Below are 25801 nucleotides of genomic sequence, written 5' to 3'. Positions count from 1 at the left end.
TTTTCTCGAAAGAGCGCACTGGGGGGTTCGTGTTTAGGAGTTTATCATTGAGGATGTGGCGAGCGATATCTGATTATGAGCGATTACGAATTGATATGTGTCTGTCGGGAGTATCAACAGTAGACCAACCCTTATCCCATAGATCCTCTACCCAGTTGGGTTATATCGCCACACGTGACCTCGCGTCGCTCATGTCTTGTCGATCGAACCGCCGTCACCACAATATCAGCATGGCGCTTCGACATGGCGGGATCCGTGTCAGCACCAGAGTTCCATCCGTCTCTCAAGCGAAAACGAAGCTATGAAGACGATACTCAAGGCACTGAGCCTGCAGCGGCCCCAACCCCCAACGCGTCGCCTCTAGACCCTCCCGCGCAACCCACTTCGACCCCGGCCGACCCTCTGGCAAAGAAGTCTAATGCCCAAGACTCAGTTTCCACCGAGCCAAAAGCCGACAAGAAAAACACTGGTAGAGGCAGGAAGTCTGCTTCGTCCAATCCACGTTCACAAGCATCAAAGAAGAGGACACAATCGGCGCCGTGGCCAGAGTCCTTCAAGCGTCTTGCGCAGATACATCGCGCCCTGAACGTCGTGTATACTTTTTGCTGCACACGCACGCACTTTGCTACGACCTTTGACAATATCAAGAAGGCGGTTCAGGCCCAGCTTGGCCAGGGGCGGGAGCTTACGGTTGAAGATGTCGCGCGGGTGAAAGTACTGGTTCCTCGCGCCGTGCGGCTCGAGTATGTCGATGAAGCGAAGTTGGAGGTTATGACGACTGGGGAAAAGGAGACATCCGAATATGCATTGCGCAAGCAGCACGGTCTGTTGACGGGCGCAGATATGGAGAACGGCCTCGACGACTCGGGTGCCACAAAAGACGTCCTGTTGTTTGAGTTCGTGGACGGCGACTTGAAGCGGGAAGTGCAGCATCCCAAGACCGGGCAACCCACTAAACCCGTGCGCCGAATGAAGGACGAAGATCTGAAGATGCCGGTCTATAGCCAAAAGCAGATGCTCGCTCTGATCGAGAAGCGCAATGTGAAATTCTCTGACGCCGCCGATAAATTCCTTGTCCGGTGTGAGGATCAAGGTATTGACCCGGTTGAGTCTCTCGAGCATGAGAAAAATTCCTTGTTGCCCACGCCACCGGGCAGTGGTGCAAATACCCCTGCCACAGTGGCTAAAGCTCCGGCTACAATCCCCAAGGAACGCAAGTCAATTGCAGAGATTATTGCGGAGATTCGGGAAATGGAGTGGTACCATGCTCAAATTGTCCCGGAAGGCCACCGGGTATTTGATGCTCAGTCGCCCGTTTATGGGGATCTGACGTTTCGACTGTCGCAAGACCTTGTCAACGCTCTGTACAACACCAGAGGCATCACCCAGCTATACACTCACCAAGCTGAGGCGATAAATCACTTGTATGACGGCTACAATGTGATTGTGTCAACCTCGACCAGCTCCGGGAAATCGCTCATCTATCAGATCCCCATGCTTCACGAACTGGAAAAGGACCCCAGTAGCCGAGGCATGTACATCTTTCCCACAAAAGCCCTCGCACAGGACCAGAAGCGCAGCATGTCAGATCTCCTGCAGTATATGGATGGCTTGCAACAGACGATGGTTGAGACGTTCGACGGGGACACGCCCATGGAAAGTCGGAACCTGATTCGCGATGAAGCGCGGATCATTTTTACCAATCCTGATATGCTACATGTTACGATACTACCGCAGGAGAGCGCCTGGCGCACTTTCCTGAAGAATCTGAAGTTCGTGGTTGTCGATGAACTTCATGTCTACAACGGCTTGTTCGGGTCCCATGTAGCCTTCGTCATGCGACGGCTTCGCCGAATTTGTGCTGCGGTGGGAAACCGTCATGTCAGGTTCATATCCTGCTCTGCTACCGTTGCTAATCCAGAAGAGCATATGAAGTCTGTTTTCAATGTGCAGGATGTGAAGCTGGTGGATTTTGATGGATCTCCTTCCGGCCGCAAGGAGTTTCTTTGCTGGAATACTCCCTTTAAAGATCCCAATGACCCGACTTCCGGGCGTGGTGACAGCGTCGCTGAGACTGCGCGTCTGTTTTGCCAACTGATCCTGAGAGGGGTTAGAGTGATTGCTTTTTGCCGGATCAGAAAGCTGTGTGAGATCCTCTTGCAGGCGGTGCGGAATGAATTCCATGCCCTCGAGAGAACAGAAGTCGGCAAGATGGTCATGGGATACCGCGGCGGTTATAGTCCTCAAGATCGACGCCGAATCGAGAAGGAGATGTTTGAAGGCAAGCTGATGGGGATCGTCGCGACCAATGCTCTGGAGCTTGGCGTTGATATTGGGTCCTTGGATGCCGTCCTCACATTGGGATTTCCCTATTCGATCTCTCATTTGCGCCAGCAGAGCGGCCGTGCCGGACGGCGTAACAAAGATTCCTTGTCGGTGCTTATTGGAGATAGGTACCCAACCGATCAGCACTACATGCAGAATCCCGAGGAAATTTTTACTCGTCCCAACTGTGAGCTGCAGATCGACCTGGCGAACGAGCTCATCCTTGAAGGGCATGTCCAGTGTGCTGCCTTTGAGATGCCCATCCGGCCGGATGAGGACCAGATCTACTTTGGCGAGCAGCTCCTTGCGCTGACCGCAACACGCCTGATAAAGGATAGCCTCGGGTTTTATCATTGCCATGAACGATTCCGGCCACAGCCTTCACGCTGCGTCTGCATTCGCGACACGGAGGACCAGCACTTTGCAGTAATCGATACCACGAACAATCGCAACATAGTCCTAGAAGAAGTCGAAGCGTCGCGGGCCTTTTTCACCATCTACGAAGGCGGAATCTTCCTGCACCAAGGCCAAACCTATCTGGTCCAGGAGCTCAACCCAGAGCGTTGTTTGGCCCGCGTGGTCCGCGTCCATGTCGACTGGAATACCATGCAGCGCGACTTCACGGACATCGACCCGATCGAGACGGAAACCATGCGGCTCGTCGGCGTTGGTCCAGCCGCCTGCCGCGCCTTCTTCGGATCAGTCCAGATCCACGCCGTGGTGTACGGGTTCTTCAAAGTCGACAAGCGCGGCCGGGTCCTCGACGCCGTCGCCGTCGACAACCCGCCCATCGACCTCCTCACCAAGGGCATGTGGCTCGACGTGCCTAGCCGCGCAATCGAGATCCTCGAGTCGCACCGGCTCAACATCGCCGCCGCCATCCACGCCGCCGAACACGCCGTCCTGTCGCTGCTCCCGTCCTTTGTCATCTCCTCGCCAGGCGATGTCCGCACCGAATGCAAGGTCGCAAAGAAGGAGCTCGGCCGTTCTCTCCGCCGCGCCCACGAAGCATCCTCTTCGTCTTCATCCAACTCTAAAAAACCTCCACCCCACCTCCAAGAAAAGCTCCAACCGCCCTCCCGCCAACGCCCCGCCCGTCTTACCTTCTACGACGCCAAGGGCGGGTCCTGCGGTTCCGGAATTGCGAGCAAGGCATTCGAGTTCATTGGCCTACTTCTCCGACGTGCCGTCGCGCGCATTGAAGCCTGCTCGTGTATGTCGCCGCAGGGCTGCGTGGAGTGTGTCTGCGACGAGCGGTGCAAGGAGATGAATGTCGTGATGAGCAAGGCCGGCGCTGGGGTTGTCTTGCGGTGTTTGATTGGCTGGGATGTCGATGTGGATGCCTTGCCGTGGGGCGAGGATGTCGATGGTGAGGACCTGGGCGAACTTGCTGGAGGGCTGGAGACGGTGGTCAAGGCTGGGGAGGTGCCGTGGAAATCGGGCTGTGGGCCGAGTGAGAATAAATGTTGGAATTATTGTAGATAGATGGATTACTTGATATCATGATGTACCGTCACATTCTCTATCACGGTTTATCCCCTCTTTCTTTACTTCCTCATTGTACTTAGGGCCGATGCCCGAACTACCAAGTCAGCAAGTAAACTGCATTCTTTTGCGAGGAACATCCTTGTCTATTGTACAATATCTTCACTTGGTCAAGCGCCAGGTCATGAATATGGGGTGGTCCAATCTCTTGTCCAGTAGCATGATTAACTCGGTCCTCTAAGCAAGATGCCATTATGAATAATTCTTTTTATCGAGTCACAAGGTTGGGTATATAATTGTTCTACACATCAAGTCATGAGCGAGAAAATGAAATCACAGGGTGTGTGTGTGTGGAAGGAGTATGATGAGGCGGGATAGATAGAGGATGGAGGATAGAAATGGGACGAAATGTGCAACATATGCTGTTGTGTCAAGCGCGGTTTTTGAAAGGGGGGTGGTCGTGGTAATTAGAAAAGAAAGGAAAAGATATGATCCCTGGCGAGGAAGTGGAGATGGCACACGAGCTGGGGACGTCAGAGACAGCATCACCAGACTGGTTTCTGATTTCTGCTCTGAACTGCTTCGCCCCATTTCGTCCAGCCGGTGGGTGGAATAGAGTTGGTGTAGAGTGTACATAGCCCGAGGGCTGCTGAAATGCAGATGGTGTAGCCAGCTGATATATAGCAGGATGTATGTATGTCTCTGTGTGAATCGACAGGGCACGTCGAATGTCAAATGATACCGGACGCAAAGAGGCTCGATTGCACGACTGGGCAGTATGTGCAATTTCCATTGGCATCTGCAACAGTTCCAAGAACAACAGAACAGACTCAAGGAAGCCCGCTGTGGCTGCTAGCAGGACTCTGGTCATCCTCCGCGTCATCGACATTCAGCTTCCAGAACAGCGACTTCATATCGCGCACATTCTCGCGGAAATTGTCGCGCGGCTGGTTCATGCGTTCCTCGGTCATGGAGCGGATCTCGCGGACGATGTCCGGGTATCCTTCGTCATTGGGGAGCCACCAGTAGTGGATTTCGGGCAGTTGCCACATCGCGGCCAGGCCGGCGCGGAATCGGGGGGCAATGATATATCTATTATCAGACAGAAAAACCATTAATCCATTAGCTTCTTGTTTCTTGTTCCTTTGGGAGCATATTGTCATGGTATTGATGGAAAAACGTACCCGTTTTGTTCCATCAGCGCCATCTTGCGCCGGGCCCACATCTGATGCTTGCTATCCTTGGGCAAAAACATGCTGGCTATACCCAAGCTGTTCTTGAACGCGATACAGTACCCACTCTCCTTGTCGGGCCAGCGGTCGATCGTCTCGATCAGTCGGCATTGCTCGAACGCCAATGTCTGTAGTTCCGGGAGCAGGGGCTGCTTCAGGGCGAGCATGGTCTGGTACTTGAACATGGTTTCGGTCGAGAGGATATCGATCCAGGCAGAATTAATTTCCCATAAAGGACCGCGGTGCAGACCACCCGGCACATACGGATCCACGATGTCGTCTTGCGCCAGTGGCTGCTTGTGTGGGTAGTCGCGCACGGTGTATTCGGACTCGTTGAAGCCTTTCAGGATCGTCTTAGCCCGTTCGATAGTCTGCCCCAGCAATCCATTCTGCACGGCAAATTCGTCCATGGGGATGAGACCGCGCGACAATTTCGCATACAACGAGGCCATGTCTAGCCCGAAGCGACGGTTTATCGACGCGACGAGGGCAAGTTGCTTGGATGGGTCGTCAGGGTAAAGGGCGGCTTGCTCGGCATCGTACTGTTCTTTCGCCAGGTACCAATCTCGGCTTAGGATCGTCTCGGTGCCGGCCAGGATTCCTGCAACCACGTCGAAGCGCGCGTACCACAGAAAGATGTTGTTGTGTAGCTCGTACAAGTTTGCCGATTCGGGCGTCAGCAATTCTCGCATCAGGGCGTGTGCGGCTTGGTGATGGTCGATCAAATTGACCCAGTCGCCGATATATTCCTGGGTTGGCAGCCAATGTCAGAAACTAAACATGAAATAAATGTGATAGCAAGACCTCGATAAGTATGACACTTACCTCAAATGTTGTCAGAACTAGAACGGTGACCAGGGTCGCCTCATTGTGTTCTTCCCCGGATCCTAGAGACTTGCGTAAAAGAATCAAAGCCTTGTTGTAGTATTTGAGAAATGTATAGAGCTTGCCTCCAGGGCTGTGGAGGGTATGATGATAGGCCGCGAAGCCCACCACGGCGTAGAGCAACGGCTCGTACTGTAGGGCGAGTTCGATGATACTCTGATGGATGAAGCGAGTACTGTTTGGTCTCATGAAGTAATGATGATGCGTAAAATATTCCTGATGGAAATTGAGATAGAACTGCAAGTCTTCCGGGAGCCGGGCATTGGCAAGCAGATCGAGGGAATGACCGATGCTGGCCGATCGCACGCTCACCGACTCCGGACGTGACGACTCAGTTGAGGGCGATCTGCTCTGATCTGGATGGAACGAACTAGACTCGGACGCCGGCATCACACTACGGTTGGGTAATGACTGCGTGCTATGGCTCTTGTGCAAGTCCGGCCGGGACTTGGGTGCACCGCTCGTCGGCGTCGGCGACGGCCGCGTCGCCGCCGCGGTCCCCTCTTCTCCTCCTCCTTCTTCTTCCTCATCCAGGATGGGCTCGAGGGGACTGACGTCGTCGGGATCGACCTTGCCCGAAGACGAGTCACTGCCCTGCGACGGCGGGCGCGGGCCACGCGGTTTGGGCGCCCGGGCCGCCGCAGCCTTGGAGGAAGTGGCCGGCGATGGGTAGACACAATCCCGGGCGCCCTTTCGACAGCGGTCACAGACGGGCCGGGACTCGTCACATTTGACCCGGCGGGCGCGACATGTGAAGCAGCCGCTTCGGGTGCGCTTGTGCTTCTTCTGGTCGATGGGCTGGAGTAATGTCGGCTGTTTGGCCGGATATGTCGGAGCGGACGCCACCGGGGCGGACGGGTCGTGCCAGAACGCAACACTCTCGGGGTACTGGGTTGGACCGAACAGTGAATATGCGGAGACGTTGGATTCCTGTTGCATTGAATCGATGAAGCCCGTCAGGGCGGTTTGAGGCGGGTGATACGAGTGCGCCATAGTCGCGAACCCGATGCCCTCACTCTTGCCCCGGATTGCCGCATCAAAGAAACAAGAGAAAAAAGAAAGAAAAAGAAAAAGAAGAGTCACGGATGTCGCATTGATGGAATGACGAAACGAAAAGAAACCGCGGGGGGGCGCAAGTTGGACCCAAACTGTCGGACCGTGCGGAGATTAAAAGCGACTTTGTTTTGTTGCTTTTTTTTTCTATTAATATTTCTATTTATTAACTAATATTCTCTAATATTCGAGAAATTAATCAAGGGCAGGAGAAATCCATAAGAGGAGGGAGGATCTATGGATCATCCACGGATCGCTGATCTGAACGCATACTCTTCCACGAGCTACATACAAGATGTGTAGCTGTAGGCTCCATAGCATCTCCCACTCGGTGGAGATCCATGACTCTAGCTCACCAGGATCAGGGGGTCTTCCGTGGGCCCCGGAATCCCAGTAAAAAGACCATAAAATCAATCAGGTCAGTAATATCCCACGTCGTATTCATGTCTTCCGCCCCCTTTTAGTTCTCCACCGGCATCCGTCCTTTATTTCTATCTTTAATCCTTAGTCAGAACGAAGATCGGATGAACCTCGGGTCTCGGTGAACTTGAAAGGGGAGAGTCACTCGCAGGTGACGATCCTGGGCCATTTCATCACGTTCCTCTGCCTTAGGGCTGGCGTAAGCCGGTGGGTTTATACAGGAGAATAGCTGTACAAGTGCCTCGGTATATACATATCCATGGATACAGTATGGACATGGAAGAAAAATTAGAAGAAAGGGGTGATCCGCATGGCATCTGTCAATTGTGCCCTGGTGCCCAGTTTGCCGAGGGCAATCAGACCGATCCTTTGGAGAATGGACGTTCCATGGAATTATACTTCATGGCACGTCTTGCCCTTTCGGGTGAAACTGTCGAGAAAGTCAGTCATAAGACACAGAGTGAGAATAAGTGTGAGAGAGTATGACAGAGAGATGATCGAGGGATTTTTTTTTCTGGTTCTCCCGTGGATCCTGTTGCGCTTGGGCCTGGAAATGCCTCGGCCATAACAGCAAAGTTGTCCAGCTCCGAACGAGATGAAATCTCATCGGAGTCTGCCGCCCATGACTACCCAGTCGGCAAACCCTGGCGCATGAAGACAATGCCGAACAGCATTCCGCTGGAGAGATCGGGTCCAAGTGGAGTCGACAGAAGCTCCTTTGGGCAATGATAAACGATAGCGTGTCCAATCCTTGTCTATCATCTGGGGCCGCCCAGCCGGCGTAGACGGCCTCCGGATGATCCATTTGTGCCTGTATGAATGTGAATGGGATGTGAAAAGATCGGTGTGTCTGTTTCCGAGTCACATTGACGTTGAGGGACGCATGTGCAGCTATGCTGTACTAGTATACTAGTATACTAGTACTGAGAGACATGATAGGTATGATAGGTATGTTTTCCCCTGTCACTCCACTCTCCATCTGTTGATACACATGCACAGCACATCCATTGAGAGCGCACGAGGAATCGGCAGTGTCCCTGATCGACGATGGTTTGACAGGTGCACAGGGGAGACCAGTGGGCCGGAGGGCAGATCGAAAAGGCGCGCTAATGTATCCAGCCCATAGTTCCGGAGTTCCGCTGGGCCCATCCCACATACGAGATACGACCTGTTGATGTGGTTGAGGTAGTTGATGGGGAGGGAAGAGGTGAGGGTCTACTATCTCAAGTATAGGCAGGGGCTATTGCCCCGGGAGTATACCCACCATAAGGATTGCCCCTATGGAGACTCGATGAGACACACTTCGATGTTCATCATAACGTGCACAGACACCTGCGCATGGGCCCTTTTTTTTTGTGCAAATGTATGGGATGAAGGATGAACCAGCAGAGACAGGCGCTAACACCTTTGCTCCTTGACAGACAGTGGGGCGCCCCGGTCCACCCGGCATGTGGATGCCGTTGAGTACCACCCTTTCTCTGGCAGCATGAGCTGTGTTGGGTAATATCTCCGGCCCAGATCTGATCGTTATTTCCCAGGAGTCGGGGTAGAGTAGGTGGATATCCCCCACCACTGAGGAGGGGGAGTGCATGTGCTGTTATACCCAGTCAAGTAAGCCTTGAGAGGGGGGAACCAGCCTTATTATTAACAGACAGAAAGAACTGGAGCGTCTTGTTTACTGCTATAAGCCTAGTGTGGTGGGGAGGTGGTCTCAATTCATTATTCTATCGCTGTGCGGACTATACCAGACTATACTATAGGCTATAGGCCATAGGATACTCGAGAACCCCGATGTACTCCGTAAGTCATGAGCTTGTCAGGCAAAAGGCCAAGTGGGCCAAAGGAAGATCATTATTTTTGATCATCCTGAAACATGTGCAATTAAATATGGCGTTGGAGGATGCTGCAGCGTCGAGATTCCTAGTTGAGCCACACGATCAAGTGTCATCAATCAATCATCGAGAATGTCATACCCAAAATAATCTTGTTCCCATGTGTAGCCAGCAATCTCTCTTCCCATAGCCACCGACACAAAGTGTGGTGTAAAACATACACCAGATCCGATAGACAACGGCTCAACCACGGCCGGTTCAGACCACGGAGGCAGATCACACTCCGGCATTGACATTCCACGGAAACTCACCCTCAAATTGAGTTTGACCGGGGGCTGCGACGGTGGAGCAAAGGTGTCCGCGAGTCATCCTGTGCTTTTGCCCCGATGGAGTACTGTGGGCCAGACAAGAGCACGAAAATTGGTTCTGATCTGTCACCTTTTTTTTCTCTGCACCCCCTGTCGGTGCCTGTCAATCGTCATAGGCCCAACGGTGACTAGTGACTAGGGTGGGATTGCATCTGCGATTGCTCACTTCCCCAAGACACACTATGTATAGAAACATCCCTGTAGATGCTGTAGGTAGGTTGCACTGCATTTGCTGGAATATTTGGTGCCTGATGCCTCGAGGCAAGGAGACGGAGAAAAAGAAAAGAAAGAAATTCACCCCTGTTCGCCCCAACATGTGATATTCATCGGACCGTTGAGGTGGTTGCCATCGCCCATCCCTGACTCCATACAGAAGAAAGTGGGCTGGGTGGACGGATCATTGCGAGCCAAGTGTCCGCCACTGAGACAAGGCTTTTTCTTTTTTCCTCCAGTGGGTTGCCTGGGCTTGGCCTTTGTCGATATTCAGTCGCAATTTTGTGCTCTTCTGCTTGGCATGTGTGGAGTAACCCTGAGGAAGTAACTCGCAACCTATACAAGGTGAAGTATGAGGTTTAGAATCATTTCTAGAACTCGAGAATCATATAGATATGAACATCAACAGGCGTATATAGTAGCAGTCATCAATCGTCAACCAACAAAGACAATTAGGGAGATATTCCCATCATGCTCTCGTATTTTGTTTTTGAGCCTCCAACTCCCGGATCACCATGCCCACTCCCTCAATCACCGTCTCCCACTCGGTCTCATGGACCCGCGTCTCAAAAGCCTCGAGATTCTCATCGCGCCCTTTCTGAAAGGGAATTTCACGAACGAGAATAGGCTGACCCATATCCACCTCAGAGATCACGTCATGGATCATAACGCCGGTCTTATCGATCTTGCCCTCCATCCACGCAGCATGAGCACGTTCAATTGCATTCTGAAAAGCAGAGAATATGAGCCGTCAGTCAACCAAAACAACAGAATAAATCCACCCCTACTGAGAAACCGAGAAACTTACAACCCCATTAAAAGCCCCCGGCAGCGCCGGATGCAAATTGATAATGCGCACCTTGCCCGCCTGCAACGGCTCCAGAAACCGTGGCGACAACACATGCATGAAGCCGAGACACACGACCAGATCCGGCGCATCGGCAAGAATCAGCCGCGCCAGCTCTGTATCATATTCCTCGCGCGCGGCCTGGACGCCGGCCGGCGTCGCCGCGTGTTGCTTCTTGTACTTGACGAGGTTGTGATACTGCGTTGGGATGCCGGCGCGCGTGGCGCGCTCGAGCCCGAAGGCATCCTTTCGGTTGGAGAGGACTCGGACGAGGCTTGTGTTGTTGCCTAGGTGGCCGGCGCGGGCTTTATCGATTACGGCTTGGAGGTTGGAGCCGTTGCCGGAGATGAGCACTGTGACTCGGATCGGGGAGGCCATATCTCTCTTTCTCTGGGTATGACTATATGGGGAGCGGATGTGCTGAATTGCTGAATTGTCTGTCGCCGTGAATTCTGTGTATTGCACTGATTTCTGCTCTGGTTTCTCGTGGGGTTGGAGATGTGCCGGCGGTCACGATTAGAGAGGCACCTTTCGCGTCGATGGGAGGTTCTCGGTCGCGGGGCCGGTCAATTGACTTCTGCAACACACAATGGATCTGCACACTCGTACTCGACAAATCCAGCTATCACTGAACCTCTGAATACACTCGCAGAGCTCCAGCGCGGACTCGAAGATTTTCTCCACGAGGGGCTGAGTCAGCCGAGGGGGTCTGCGGGGCAAATTCCACCGTTGGAGGGCACCCAGCTGAGGGGGCCCCAAAAAATACTGAGCGGGCCCCAAAAATCGGTGGAATATTACGCCGACTTTTGGGGCCCCCTTAGCTCGCTAAGTCGACTGGGCCCCAAAATATTTTATGCAAAAATTAAAATTCTTACTAATAATGCTTTCATTATCCACGGATCAACTCTATATAACCTTATATCTCTATATTTATGATATTTACAGTGATTTTTTATTGAATACATATAAAAAATCTGTGTTCCAAATTATATGCAAAACCTAGAAACGGTACAAACAAAGAAAATAAGGGGGGTAAGCGAAAATATAAAACGAGGTCCGAATGACGGACTATGGAAGTACTGTGCAGATGACATAGTGAGGTGATAATAATATAAAGTTGAGAATTTTCTTTTTGTGTGTATTAAATAAGATTAGGTAATAAAAATATTTTGGGGCCCAGTCGACTTAGCGAGCTAAGGGGGCCCCAAAAGTCGGCGTAATATTCCACCGATTTTTGGGGCCCGCTCAGTATTTTTTGGGGCCCCCTCAGCTGTAACCCGACCGTTGGAGACGTTTCGTCGAACTACACATAGAGGCGACTAACGTGCAAGGCATACATTATTTTGTAGAGAAGAGATCCTGAATGGATTAACTACAGTAGGAATGAAAGGCCTAGCGCCCGCACTTCCTGTCGCGGATCCACAAGCTGCAACACCCGAGATTGAAGCAGGTCCAAACATTCACAATGGCCAACGAAAGAAAGGTCTTAAGACGGGAACCAGGCGAACCTGGACTGAAAGTGGCTCGACTCGAGAGTAAACGACACAGGACAGGGTCACGAATGTGCCCAAAATCAACAGAATCAAACAATTGCCAAGGGGATATCCATGAAGAAAATTCGTAATAGTTCTAAGCAAACGCTTGATGCTAAGGCTCAAAAGAGGGAAGAGAAAAGGAAAGTGCACGACTCAAAACAGTGGACCATCTAGGCCAGTGCGGTGCTAGCCAAATATCGGCGTAGCGGGCATAGAATCAGACAGGAGCGTTGTCCAGAGCAGGATCGGGGGCGGTGTTATTGCTGCTGGAGGTCTCATTGACACCTTGGCCTCGGCAGAGTGGGCAGGAGTTGCGTCCGGTAGTCAGCCACTGGTACGTTTAGTCAGTACTAATTCCAATGATACAACGGATGGGACAACGAACCTGGTCGATGCAATCTTTGTGGAAGACATGGTTGCATTGAGCCAGCTCTCGGACCTCCTCAGCCACTTCATAGTCACTGAGGCAGATCAGACACCGCTCCCCATCCTGGATTGGAATGACGCCTGCGCCATCCACGGCCTCTGCGACCAACGTGCCCCCATATTCCACTAGGCGGAATAACCCTCCTGCCGAGTTGACGTCGGCTTGACTGGCGACTGGCGGCTTGGCTGGGCCCAGCAGCGACGACAACAATATCATGTCCTCGTATGTAGGGTTCTGGGGGAAGCAAGTTAGCGAAACGTTTTCTACAGATACGACTCGGAGGTCAAACGTACATCGGTGAACAAACTTGGAGTCGTCAGGGCTGGGTGGTTCTCCGAGAGATTGGTTCCGACAACATAGATCAACCAGCTTCGACCGCCACTCGGTGGCGGTTGATCGGGCTCAACCACACCATTGCGTCGAACGGCACCGGACCCAAGAGCTCGGTGGCGGGCAAACTCAGAATCACTTCGGCGTCGTTGACGAGCCGCGTTGAGGGGAATAGATTCATCAGCAAGGTCTGCGGTCGGCTGCAGAGACTGGCCTTCGCGAAGCTGGGGTAAAGCATCGGGGGAAAGGGCTGATGCAGAGGATGGCCTACGGCTCGGAGTTGAGGTGCCAGAAGATACAGCCGACATACCCTGCTCAGCAGGCGTCGACGGCGGTGGGTGAGGCCCCGGGGGCTTTCCGAAAGAGCGGAGGGAGGGTAAAAAGGAGCTCCGGCGCGAGGCCCGGCGTCTGACGACCTTCGGGAGTGGCTCGGGCCAGGCTGGCGTAAAAGGTCTGGGGATGCGCTAGGCGGATGGAAGCCAGGAGGACGCGGCGCTTGCAATCTTGACTGACCATCCGTTCGATGTGCAAGATCCCCCGGCAAATCCTGCGGCCGCGGAATGGCGTTCTGCGGGAGGAAGGGCAGGCCAAGCAAAGCATCCAGGCCAGGGCCACCAGGTACCGGAGGGCCTTGTGGTTCACGCTCACTGTTGCCTGCATTTCCTGCCGGCACAGATCTGACCCCAACCACAACGAGAGTTACCGTGCGTCCTTCGGTCCCTTCAGGAGGTTCATCAACATCCATTCCATCGGATTGGGTGCCCTGAGCCTCCGAGCCAGTCCCATTCTGCGCAGGGCCACCGGGGCCTGTCGGGGACTCGGAATTGGCAAATCGAAAGACCCGCAGGAAATTGACAGGAGGCGACGGCCGTTGATTTGCAAGGTTACTCGGCCCTTCTCCCGGTGCGGTTGGTTGTGCTTGGGCAGACGTGGCATGCTGCAAGCTCTGGATAAAGTTCTCCAGGGAGCCGTCCAGCCCATCGTTGCCCAAGGCCTGTATGTTTGGTAAAGCAGGACCAGTAGTACCAGAAAGCTGAGCAGCAATTGCGGCAGCAGCAAGCTGCAGGACCCGTGATAGAGGTGTTTGTTCCTCTCGCCGTACCGCCCGAGAAGATCGTGCTCTGAGCAGACCGGGTATGCGGCGCATTCCTGCCAACCCGGGATTGGGCTGGCCAGAAGACGCTGGTGGAATTGGTCCTCCATGGTGCACTGCCGGCTCCACTGAATCAAGTTCGTGCGGAGACTCCCCAAAGTCCAAACGAGTGTCCATTGCTCTTGGTAGGCTCGCGCCAAGTGATGCATCTAGAGACTGACGTGACGAGCGCTCATGGGGCGAATACATGTCTGAGTGCGGCTGACCAAACATATGAGAAATGGGTGTCGATAGCGAATGGCGCATCCGGTGCAAGCGAGCACTACGTCGCCAGGATGCCCGGGTGGGCTCGGGTAATGGCTCAGCGGTCGAGTCAAGATATGCTGGGTTCACTAATCCATCCGAAGTCGCTGATGAATCCGCGCGCGGCGGAATAAGATAAGAACCTCGGGCGGAAAGACGCCGTCGAGTGATGCCTCTTGAGCCAAGCGCGTTGAACGGACTGAACCGACCGGTGCTATGAGCGGTCTCGGTCCTCGGAGTTGTCCTTGAAACTAACCCATGCCGATGCGCATGGCCCTCTGCCGGAGTTTCCTCCTGACTACTAAGAAGCCCACGAATAACTGAGTTGGGAAGAATCCTGGACCCGAGTCTTGACATAGTGGACTGTCTCCTTGCTGCCATTCGAGCGAACGCTGCAGAGCGGTATTCACGTTGCATTGGTTCAAACTCGGGACCGTCCTCCTCCTCAATACTTCGCATATTGTGGGAGAACCCGCCCGAATGTCGCGGGGGCTGCTGCCATGTTCCAAGTAAATCATTTGGCTGATCTGCTGATGCATCTTGATGATTGTGGGGGTTCATCTCCAGGCCGGATGAGGAAATGCCCTCTCCACCCTGCGCATCCGTCGGCCTGCTGTTCATTTCTTCATCCCTCGTGCTTGGGTCGTGCTCTATCGAAAAAGGTGAAATGTTCTGTGGTTCACGCGGCGTAGATGAAGACTGTCCCATAGTAGCAAAGCACAGAGGGAAGAATAAGATTTCAGACACCGTATACTGCCATAGAAGTATGTATGACTGCTGGTGGCGACCGTATTAGTACCGAGGACAATCGGTTCGTCGTGGGCTTGGTTTCACGAAAATGGGCGTACCGTGTGGTAGTCTCTGGAGAATAGCAGATCAAGAATTGGATAGCTGCCCCGGTTGACAATCTGACGGATGCTGCGTCCAGGTGACACACGTTGTCGAGAAAGACGGGTGGGAAGGCTTGCCGGGACAAAGGAGCGGAAAGGCAGCCAGGAGGTGGCGATGCGATAAATGGCCTTGCTGTAACGAAGAAAACAGGCGTGAGACAAAAACCACTGCCCAACACGAGAAACCGTGGCCAATAGGCTTAAGTCAGACCTGATGAGCTCAGGCGTAGGCCACAACTAACCGCCGATGCCGACACTCAGGGGAGGTTGGCCAGAACCGAAGGCGCGAAGAACAAACGGGGGAACAAATAGGATATAAAAGACAGCGAGAGAGATGAGGAACAAAGGAAAAAGGAGAAAGAGAGAGGTAGAAGGCAGAAGAAGGAGTGAAGGTGGAAGGGTGATATGAGGGCGATAAGTGATGTTTGCCCGCTTTGCTCGGACTCGGCTTCTTAGTCAACTTCGGCCTATCTTCCGTCATCGTCACTTTTCTTCGGTGAACTCGAGTATTGTTTTCTCTCTTCCAAGGCAGCCTCGCATGGAACTTGTCTGTTCCTGAGTACATGGCGTCTGCCCCGTCAGCCTCCTTCTTCTCTTTACCGCTGCCGCCCTGGGCCCAGCCGCCGAGTACTCGTGTGGCCCAATATGAGCGCCAGAAACGCAAGAGTCATGAATGGAGCGATGAGGATGAAGATGGAGCTGAAACCACGGATGCTCCATCGGCAGTGGAATCAATTCCGGCCGGGGACTCTCTGATTTTGACGCCAAATGAATCTCACCAATACCGTATCGCCGGCCTCCCTCTGAACCAAGAGTTACCGGGTGGCCATTTTCCCCATGGACCAGCCAAGGATGACCGCCCCAGTAAGGAGAACATGCCTGCCCATCTTCGCAAGGGCTTGTCCTCCCTCTCGCCCCCAATCTATCCGCCTCAGTCGCCGGCACAACAGGGCAACATTCGCTTCCAGCATCTAGCGGTGTTGACGGCCATCCTGCACCGTTGTCTACTGCAAGGTGACTACATACGAGCCGGAAGAGCGTGGGGTCTTCTTTTGCGTGAAGAGTTTAGGGGACTTCCAATGGATGTACGTAGCGAGGGCAGATGGGGCATCGGTGCTGAAATTCTACTCCGACGAAGTCAGCGCGACACACCCACGCACTCTCAACGGACATCCTCTGACTCGGAGAACACCCCCCTACCTTTCAGCAAAAAGGGCTTTGTAGAGGCTAAAGAATATTACGAAAGACTGATTCTGAATCATCCGGGCGCGAGATCCTCACCCGACGCAATATCGCCTTTGCACTTTTACCCTGCAATATTTGGACTATGGATCTATGTCGCCCAGGAAGAGAGCAGCGCCACGCGGAATGATATCACACTCAACCACGAGAATTCAGATGGATTCTCTGATGATGACGATTCAATGTCTGACTCGGGGCATCGCCGGGGATCGCCGAACAAGAAGCAGACTCTCATCGCAGCAGCCAGGGCGCAGGAGCTGGAACAAGCGCAGCAGATTGCAGCCCGTATGGACGCGATCCTCCCATCACCCCCGTATTCGGACTCCTCTGAATTGCTGGAGCTCCGAGGGATGGTTTCACTCTGGATTGGCGATTTGTTCGTTTCTTCATTGGCGACACAGCCGGAAACTAGTGATGTTTATGACCCCGGCGCAATGGTTACTGATGAGCTACCGAGCTCTTTCGAGGTAAGACGCGAGCACAGGATTGCCACAGAGAAAAGGATGGCGGAAGTACAGAAGTCGATTGATTTCTTTGAGAAGGCAAAGAAACGTGGCAGGAGTGTTGCCTATAACCTCGAGCATCTACATATTGACGATACCTCTTTTGATTGAATTGCCTTGGGAGTATCGGGGGCCTCGATACAAGTCCATGATCAATATACGCCTGAATACAACTTTCCCCGAAGGCATGTGGACACCAAACCCTATTTTTGTGCCGCCTCCTTGGCTTGGTAGCTCTGCAGCAAACACCAATAACCGGGAACATGGTTCGTCCAAATCTTGCTGTATCCAGCCACATCGCGGCGCCAATCCCTCTGCAATTCTGCCGAAACAGCCGCCCAGTTCAGCAACTGGCACCCCGCCTGAACCATTCGTTTATGCGCCGCTTCTCGCGTATGCTCGGCAAAAGTGCCCGACGCATCGGTGACAACGAACACATCGTACCCTTTCTCGATCAAAGTGAGAGCAGGGAAAGCAACACAGATCTCGGTCAAAACGCCACTGCGGCCTGTCAATCTCCACTGGTTGCTACCTTTGAGAGGATTTACCTACCTGATGATCACCTGCTGCTTGCCCGTTGCCGTGACTGCGGCTGCAAAGTCCTCGTTGTCCATGGCGTTGATCTGACCGGGGCGTCGGATGATCGGGGCTTTCGGAAGAGTTTCAGGGATCTCCTTGACAATTGGACCATTTGGGCCTGTCTCAAACGAGGACGTGAGAATCGCGGGGGCATTGTAGTACTGAGCCATCTTGGCCAGCCCGAGGACGTTGGTGTGAAATTGATTAGGCTCGAAATCATGAACCAGCTGGATCAGGCCCGACTATACAATATACATGGATCATGTTGGCAACCACTCAAGATACAGATAAGAGTAGATTACTTGCCTGGTGGTCAACGAAGAGAAAGACACAATTGTCGACATCGAGGCGCTTGTAGGCGGCAGGCATATTGCAAGGTCTCCAAAGTGTGATGTTTCCAATTAGAGATTATGCTCTGGTTATGCTAGAAAGAAGATCTCAAGGAGCTTTCGATTTGCAATTTTGTCTTTTGAAATCCCCAGCAATACACCAGGCAATATATTGTGTAGGAGCATTGGGTTGACGTCACAACTCGCAAAGAGTCCTACGTGTATGTGAATTAATCGACCACTAGGAATACCCGGGGGGTCATGCCGAATGGTGGCAATAAACATATCGTCGAAATAGGCCCGAGTACCTAGGTGAAGCACTAGTTTTATACTTGCAACGAGCTCTTCTTCAGTCAAGATTCCACTGCCCTTTAACCCCAAGCCATGTCTGATTGGCCAGTGCCAGACTACATAGAAGGTTTTGTATAGTGGCATCCACTCGGTCATTTGCATTATGATCATGTAATAAAGGGAGGGGACACTACTGGAAGACGGAAAGCTGTGTTTAAACCGGGTAAAACTGGGTGAGCGAGACCCATGCCAACATCTATTCTGTTTGTACAATGTGCAGGTCAAGGATTCATGTTGGGTCACGTGTCCACGCGGTCTTGTCGCGTCGGGCGGCTCGACTCGAGGCAGACACTGCACACCATCGCTGAAAGCCCATGGAGAAAAGGGGGTCGGTCATTTTTTTTCTATAATTTTATTAGGCAGCCCCCCAACTCACCATGGGAGTGGGCGACTACGTCCACTCCAAGGAGGCTGGGCCTCGTGCAACCTCTGAGACCCCATCGCAGTCGCGCCAGCTCCGTGCGGAACAAGCCAAGGTCGAAGTGCCTGCCATGAAACTGGTTGCGCCACCCGCCCAACCACCCAACGGACATGCTATTTCATCGGATCTCCAAGGACCAACGAATTTCCAGGGCCAGTCTCTTACGCCTCAACCCGCGACACAGCGGGACATGTTCGATACCGATGTGGAGGCAGCCGATGATTCGACCATCGCGGGGACTAGTGTTTTCGGGCTTGATGATAATCAGTCTCAGGCAGCATCAAGCACGAATGCCGCCTATGCCAACCCTGACCCGCCGCCCGCCTACCCACGACAGGCCCGACGTCTGTACAGGGCTTCTTGGTATGAGGGTCTGGGTGATAAGGCCTTGAAAAAGGCTGGCTTTGATTCCGACGATGCCGATGATATCGGGAGTCCAGTGACCTCGTCTGTCAGTGCAGACGATGAGAAGCCCGACGAAGCAAACGGTTGGTATGTGTCTCACCGGCACCGATCGACCGATGAACCGCTCAGCAAGCGCTTGGAGAACTTCTGGTCTGCTAGCAAAAGAGCCTCAGCCAAGGCTGTGGATTCGGCCCGTGGAGATTCGCGGCTACCAGTTGCCCAGAACCCCGTCTCTGACCCCCGCCACGGAAGCTGGGCCAGATGCTTCCTCCCACTGGGCCCAGGAAGATCCCAATTCCCCGTAGTGTGACGGCGACGGCAATTCCAAGAACCCGTTTCAGTCCACCGAAGCCCTCACTCCTTGACCAACTGGAAATATCACCGACCCGTAACGGCGATCACGCGACCCAAGCGGGTCGAACTCTGAGCATGACAGCGTTTCAAGAACTCAGCGACGATGAAGACGACAGCGAAGATGAAATGAACCAGACCCTGCACACAAAAAGCAGACGAGAAAGCGGGCACTCGGCCAATGCTTTCGATGTTACCAACCTGAGTAATATGGAGGGGGACGACGACGAAACCATCCTCGACCCCTTTTCCACTAGTTCCATCACCAGACGCGGCCGGCGTAACACCGTCATCCATGCCAAAAAGCGGCACTTCGACGAAGCCGACTATCCCCCGCAACTGCTGTACCAGAAATCCTTCTCCGAACTGCAAGCTGAGCCGTTCGATAAAGCTCCCACCCCCGTTCCTCCTCCTGCCAAATCCCCTGCAATGCCATCCAACCTGCCCCTGGTCTCCGACTCGCAGTCCCCCGAGAACACAGTCTCGCGGCTTTTGAGTGTTGGTGACCAAGAGCGTCGCGCGTACCTGTCCCGCCTGTCCGTCGACGAATGGGAAGACTGTGGAGACCAGATAATCGACCGTTTCACCCATTTACTCTCTGAGATGAAGAACTTCCGCCGTGCCCGCCGCCGCACAGCAGCTGTGTTTGAAGCCGAAGTTAAACGCCGACATGACCAAATTGAAGCGCAAGACTCGGAGCTGTCGATGAAGTTGAACGAGATGAGAACCGGCGGTGCAGAGGTTCTGCGCGGACGAAACCAATGAGCAACGGCTTGCCACTCCCATTACTTGTTTTATTGCTGTTGTCTTTTTTTTTTTCAAAGTACTGTCGATTCATGTCTATGGAGTTTGCGTGCTGCATCTCGGAAAAAAGTGTCTGGAGGAACTCGATCTTGCATTTTATGCTCAATACCCCCCTTTACGCTTGCGAAGCCATGTCTTTATTCTCTTATTGGAACCTTATTTGCACGGAAGGAAACTGGAATGATTATTTTATTTTCTTGTGGAAGCACCTACGTCGGCTTAATGATGTATGACATGCAAAATTGCATAGTTTAATCCGGCAGACCTAGCCATTTGAAAAAAACAAACATGTATCCACCAAGATGAGAGGGTTATCATGAGATACCAAATACATATAACGCCATTGATAACCCAGGATGCAAAGTATCTTCAAACACAGATCAAGATTCCGAGGTAGGCCTGGAGAGTGCCGCCGCGAGTCTCTTGTAATCTTCCAGGAGGGCAGCCACATCCCCAATGCGAAGGTCGCACGCGTCCTGCGTGTCCAGAAAACGCTGGATCGGAGGATCGATCTTCGAAGAAGACGGAGGGAGCGGGCTGCTTGTGCCACTGCGGTTATCTGCTGCTGCTAGGGCAGGGGCAGGCCACGGCCTGATGCGGTCCAGCGATGCTGGAGATACGGATCTGGTGCTGGGCGCCTCTGAAGCATTGCGACCGAAGTTCTTCATCATGCCAGGGAGGCGGTTGAGGGGATTGAAGGTGTTGCCGAAATTTCGCACCGATTCCAGCGGAGTCGGGCTGGCTGTCGAAGGCGGCGTTTGGGATTGAGTCGAGGCAGACTCGTCTCGTAATGATGCCACAATCGAGCGCTTGCTGCTCTCTTGAGTTCGCGTGCTACTCACGCTTCGATCACGCGGCGTGCCGCCTCCGATGGGGGTCCCCGCGCCGCTGGGGCTACTGTGTGTCTGGGGGCCATCGTCGATAGGTAAAGGGTTGATTGCTAAGAGGTCATCCTGGCCAATGTCTTTATTGGTAGAAGTGGATGGCAGCGTGACCAGACGACGGGCTTCAGCCAGTGTCTTCGGCAGCACCGGGCCGCCTCCCTGTGAACTAGGTCCTTGGTTGATCTGCATTTCCTTGAGGCGACCAAAAAGGAGGTTGAAACTGCTGTCCAGCGTCGCGCCGATGTTCTTCAAACTCTGATCGGCGGTGTTGCGCACGGCGTCATTGGCAGCTCCAAGGACCTTGGCAGGTGGTTGGAAAAGGTTGCTAATGCGTCGCTGGTGTGATGCAGCAGGGGGCTGTGGCCTGGGTAATGTCGAAGGGATTTCCTTGTTGTTGGGCTTCGAGAGCTCGGGCGAAGCGGACAATGTTGTTACAGACGAGGTTGCAGACTCCTTCGTTGGACGGAAGGGATCGACTCGTTCGGAGGATGGTGTAGTCTCACTCGGGGTCTTGAGAGCACCCTCTGGTACTACGTCGGCACGCAGGCTGGATAGGTCGACATTTTCCAAAAAGCAAATGGCAGCCTCGAGGTTGGTCAAACAGTACGCCGTCTCGCCATCGATTTTGTTGGAAGACCTAAACCGCTGAATAAAGAGCAGGTTGCTGATGATATTGATTCCCTCGGGTGGGCAAGTGATAAGTGAATAGATCAAGGTGGGCAGGATCTCGTCTGCAGAAGATGAGGAGGGAAGAAGCTTGGTGAGGGCATCCACGATGGCTTTGTGCGCGGCCGCTAGTTGTTGAAGCTTTCCCAATGGATATTTCTGTTCGTTCATTTTCGTGAGATATTCTCGAGCCTGAGCCAAATACTCGTTCGCCTCGTTCTGTTTTCCTTCGTCGATTGAAGACATGTCGATGTCGATGCCGAGGTCTTTTAAATTTATCTCCACCAGCAATAAAGCTGCTGTCTTTGAACGTAACTTCTCATCTCGCACATCATCCAACGTGCTCCTGTGCCTCCAAATCTTGTCGTAGACGAGCTCGCATACTCTTCGCTCGGCAGCCTCTTCTAGAGCGCCTCTTTTGTATTCAAGAGCCTTGCGGGCTTTTCGTCTCTCTGCCACCTCTGACGCAGTGAGCATTTGGCGACCCGAAGCACCTTGTTCGACATTGTCTTGAGACCGCTTGTTGCTCAGTTTTGATAGACCACTTCCCCGCAAAGTCCGTGCCGGAACCTGAGGGGACGAATCACGGTTGATGCGAGATGCAAGCGCGGAGATGTGCGTGGCGATGTGAGACTCGGCACGGCTGTAGAAGACTTGGAAGAGCTCAGAGATTTTTTCGATGGTAGGAGGCGAGTTGTGTACTTTGGCGCTCAGCGAGTTGACAAACCTAGCAAAGAAAAGGATTATTAGTTACAAATTGTCCAATAGTTGACAGTCAACAAGCAAACTCACCGATCGGTCAAGCTGATCAGCTCGATTGGAAGCTCTTCCGAGGGATCCTGCAAGCTCCGCGAGAGCACAAAGCCTTCCTCTCCCTGTCCATCCGTTGCAGCGCCAGAATCCGCAGATCCGCGTCGCTCGAACACATCGGGACCGGCATCTTGCCCCTCATTGTTGGTAGACCTTGACAACGGGCCCGCGTTGGCGTCGACCGGTTCGGTGGACGCCTTGGTCCTGTTCACGTCCGAACTCTCCATTCTGGTGAACGATCGCACCGAGTGCACAGAAGGTGGACCGGAGCCATCGGGGCCAGACATTCTCACTCAAGGGGCAAGCTGGTCCCAGACGACACTAAGATGACTCCGCCCAGCTCCAGCTGATAGGCTCATGCAGATCGCCCGAGCTCCCCGAGTCGGTTGATTCCCTGTGCCGTGCAACGAAAGCGATCCGAGGAATGAAGTTCGGATAATCGCAGCCAAAGAATTGCAAGGTCGACTGGAAAGAATTCTCAACACGCTTCGCTGTTCACAAAAGAAGTCGACGTCGCGTCACGGGGCTCTTATCACGTGCGGAGCCCTCCGCACTGCGTCATAAGTGACTCCCCTCGATAACGCCGGCCTTGTGTCTGGTGTCTCCCAGCATCATCTTGTCCACCATCTCCCATAATGTCTCACTACCAGCGGCGGTCCCAGAAGCGGTTCTGGCTTGGATCGAGAGTCTGTAGCCTGCTTCTGTCGACTGTGCTCTTATTAGGCACGGCCTTGGCTTCAGGCTATCCACCCCTACAGGCCCCCATTATTCCGCCTCAAATACCCTTGAACGAGCTCGAGCCTGCGACAGAATCCGTTGATTTTGTAAGCTGCTTGCAAGGTTCCGGTCTTCTTTTGTTGGAATTCATTAACACTTGGTAGTCCCTCCGCCATATATTCCACCGGGGCACCTATGGACATCCAGACCTTCACGCAAGACTAGACGTCAAACCGGAGACTCAACTTAGGGTTGTTTCAGAGGATGGCACCGAGAACCAAGCTGTTACATCATACCCACGCTTGAAAGCTTCATCAAGCCCGATTACGATCCAACGCCTGGCAGATCGGCGACAATCAGTTATCGAGGGTCACCTGGCAGCTGCGCGGTCTTCTGGCGTAGCCACGGCTTTGTCACCGTCGGACTGGGTCATGGACACCCTACCAGGACCGAATATAACCGATAGAACAACCGTTTTGACTTTTGCACGGATGACTGCAAATGATTATATCGAGGAACCCGGCACCGGGAAATGGCACACCATCCACGGCAAGTTTAATTACTCTACGAGTTTTGGGTGGCAGAGTGATGGACTGAGGGGTCATATTTACTCCGATAAATTGAACAAGACTGTCGTCATTTCGTTGAAGGGCACTTCCCCCGCCCTCTTTGATGGTGCCGGCACTACCACGAACGATAAAGTTAACGACAATCTGTTTTTCAGTTGCTGCTGCGGCCAAGGAGGATCATACCTATGGAGGCAGTCTTGCGATTGTCAAAATGCGACGTACACCGCAAATCTAACCTGCATTGTCGAAGCCATGAACGACGAAAACAAGTATTATAGAGCCGCGCTCGACCTCTACTCCAACGTGACCGACATATACCCCGAGGCGAATGTTTGGTTGACAGGCCATTCATTGGGCGGTGCGATGACGAGCTTGCTTGGCTTGACCTACGGGCTACCGGTGGTCACTTTCGAAGCTGTTCCGGAGGCCCTGCCAGCCGCTCGACTGGGCCTTCCCAGCCCACCAGGCTATGACGCACGATTTCCGCAGGCGCGCCAACATACCGGATCCTACCACTTCGGACATACAGCAGATCCGGTGTACATGGGGACCTGCAATGGGATTAACTCGATTTGTACATGGGGTGGATATGCGTTGGAGTCGGCTTGTCACACTGGCCAGATGTGCGCATATGATACTGTTGGAGATAAAGGCTGGCGCGTGGGTCTTGGAACCCATAAGATTGAGAACGTGATTTCCGACGTTCTTGAGGTGTACGATGAGGTCCCGTCATGTGCTGCGGAGGAAGAATGCCTTGACTGCGAGCTCTGGAAGTTTTTCCGCAGCAATGGCTCCGAGAGGATCACCACCACCACCACTACCACGACAACTTCATCTTATACCAGGACGTCGACATGCCAAACCCCCGGTTGGTGGGGGTGTCTTGATGAATCTACTACGGCAACCACGACGACCACGACCACATCGTCAACCACCACAACTACAACCTCAACATGCAAGACACCTGGCTGGTTCGGCTGCAAAGACCCCACCACAACCACCACAGCAACACCCGCCCCTACCGCGACAAATACTGAGCCCACGGTGACTTCCACGACAACCTGCCACGACCCAGGCTGGTTCGGGTGTCGGGATCCCACTAGTACCACCGCAAACACAGATGTTCCTAGTTCGACGCCGGTTGAAACATCTTCAACCTGCGAAACACCCGGGTTTTTCTGGGGTTGTCAAGACGAGCCGACCAGCACCCCGGCCATCACGTCCCCACCCACATCTCTCCCAACCACCACATCCTCTTCCGAGTCAAGTTGCACCCGGCACGTCTTCTTTGGCTTGATCTGCCTCGTCCCGTAATGCCGAGGTTGAGAAAACCAAAGGACTAACACACTCTCCTGCTCCTAAACTGGGCCGTTCTTTCTCTTTGGAAACTCTACATGACACATACCAGATCTACGGCCGCACATGAGCGAGCATTTTCATTTCTTCATATTTGGAATTTTCTTTGCCCCTTCCTGCATCGGATGGGGGTGGTCTTTTCCCGGCGTTCTGACCATGGGAGTTTTGTCTTTCTTTCGGGATTTTGGATTCAAGGTTTCCCTCTCTCTCTCTCTCTCTCTCTCTCTCTTTCCTTTTAGGTTCATACTACGCTGCCATCAGCATCCAGGTTTCTCCGCCAGGCGCACATGACGATGCCTCTCTCGTTCTCTCGAGCAAGCAGCCTCTGCCGAGAAGCCCCTTGTACCTGAAGCCTGACTCCCACATTTAGACTTGCAGTTAGCTCTGGAAATTAACAATTGTCTCATAGAAGTTGCCATGTGCTGTATTTGATACCACTCATACTGCGGAGTATTTCTAAACATCAACTACCGACTATGATCAGTTTATAGATGTTTGTTCATCGTAAGTCATGATCCATGTTCAAATTGGTCAAGTTCAGCTAGGGTACAGTCAAACATGGGATATCCATGAATG

At 53.2% G+C, this 25801-nt stretch overlaps 9 protein-coding genes across 9 annotated transcripts; 4 read left to right on the top strand and 5 right to left on the bottom strand.

Annotated features, from left to right (window-relative positions):
• Positions 1-243: 243 nt before the first annotated feature.
• NUU61_009952 (ATP-dependent 3'-5' DNA helicase) lies at positions 244-3810 on the top strand (the record flags this gene model as incomplete). Its single annotated transcript, XM_056660477.1, has 1 exon — positions 244-3810. The coding sequence occupies one exon, from the start codon at positions 244-246 to the stop codon at positions 3808-3810; it is 3567 nt and encodes a 1188-aa protein (XP_056506975.1).
• Positions 3811-4640: 830 nt separating this feature from the next.
• Positions 4641-6920, bottom strand: NUU61_009951 (Zn(II)2Cys6 transcription factor; the record flags this gene model as incomplete). The annotated part of the gene is made up of 3 exons (XM_056660476.1): positions 4641-4902; positions 4995-5791; positions 5868-6920. The coding sequence occupies 3 exons, from the start codon at positions 6918-6920 to the stop codon at positions 4641-4643; spliced, it is 2112 nt and encodes a 703-aa protein (XP_056506974.1).
• Positions 6921-10282: 3362 nt separating this feature from the next.
• NUU61_009950 (phosphoribosylglycinamide formyltransferase) lies at positions 10283-11038 on the bottom strand (the record flags this gene model as incomplete). The annotated part of the gene is made up of 2 exons (XM_056660475.1): positions 10283-10540; positions 10622-11038. The coding sequence occupies 2 exons, from the start codon at positions 11036-11038 to the stop codon at positions 10283-10285; spliced, it is 675 nt and encodes a 224-aa protein (XP_056506973.1).
• Positions 11039-12412: 1374 nt separating this feature from the next.
• On the bottom strand, positions 12413-15056 carry NUU61_009949 (uncharacterized protein; the record flags this gene model as incomplete). Its single annotated transcript, XM_056660474.1, has 4 exons — positions 12413-12526; positions 12581-12856; positions 12916-13391; positions 13466-15056. 4 exons carry the CDS (start codon positions 15054-15056, stop codon positions 12413-12415), a joined length of 2457 nt encoding a protein of 818 aa, XP_056506972.1.
• A 745-nt stretch (positions 15057-15801) lies between these two features.
• NUU61_009948 (uncharacterized protein) lies at positions 15802-17094 on the top strand (the record flags this gene model as incomplete). Its single annotated transcript, XM_056660473.1, has 1 exon — positions 15802-17094. The coding sequence occupies one exon, from the start codon at positions 15802-15804 to the stop codon at positions 17092-17094; it is 1293 nt and encodes a 430-aa protein (XP_056506971.1).
• A 92-nt stretch (positions 17095-17186) lies between these two features.
• On the bottom strand, positions 17187-17931 carry NUU61_009947 (uncharacterized protein; the record flags this gene model as incomplete). Its single annotated transcript, XM_056660472.1, has 3 exons — positions 17187-17484; positions 17536-17804; positions 17848-17931. The coding sequence occupies 3 exons, from the start codon at positions 17929-17931 to the stop codon at positions 17187-17189; spliced, it is 651 nt and encodes a 216-aa protein (XP_056506970.1).
• Positions 17932-18619: 688 nt separating this feature from the next.
• Positions 18620-20184, top strand: NUU61_009946 (uncharacterized protein; the record flags this gene model as incomplete). Its single annotated transcript, XM_056660471.1, has 2 exons — positions 18620-19374; positions 19410-20184. The coding sequence occupies 2 exons, from the start codon at positions 18620-18622 to the stop codon at positions 20182-20184; spliced, it is 1530 nt and encodes a 509-aa protein (XP_056506969.1).
• A 419-nt stretch (positions 20185-20603) lies between these two features.
• On the bottom strand, positions 20604-22870 carry NUU61_009945 (VPS9 domain-containing protein; the record flags this gene model as incomplete). The annotated part of the gene is made up of 2 exons (XM_056660470.1): positions 20604-22500; positions 22566-22870. The coding sequence occupies 2 exons, from the start codon at positions 22868-22870 to the stop codon at positions 20604-20606; spliced, it is 2202 nt and encodes a 733-aa protein (XP_056506968.1).
• A 348-nt stretch (positions 22871-23218) lies between these two features.
• On the top strand, positions 23219-25183 carry atg15 (triglyceride lipase ATG15; the record flags this gene model as incomplete). Its single annotated transcript, XM_056660469.1, has 2 exons — positions 23219-23407; positions 23465-25183. 2 exons carry the CDS (start codon positions 23219-23221, stop codon positions 25181-25183), a joined length of 1908 nt encoding a protein of 635 aa, XP_056506967.1.
• Positions 25184-25801: the final 618 nt, after the last annotated feature.

Source organism: Penicillium alfredii, assembly GCF_028826965.1.
Source record: "Penicillium alfredii strain IBT 34128 chromosome Unknown utg000012l_segment0_segment0, whole genome shotgun sequence".
Lineage (NCBI taxonomy): Eukaryota > Fungi > Ascomycota > Eurotiomycetes > Eurotiales > Aspergillaceae > Penicillium > Penicillium alfredii.
Note: the sequence above shows the minus strand (reverse complement) of the source record. Positions and strands in the feature narration are given on the sequence as shown.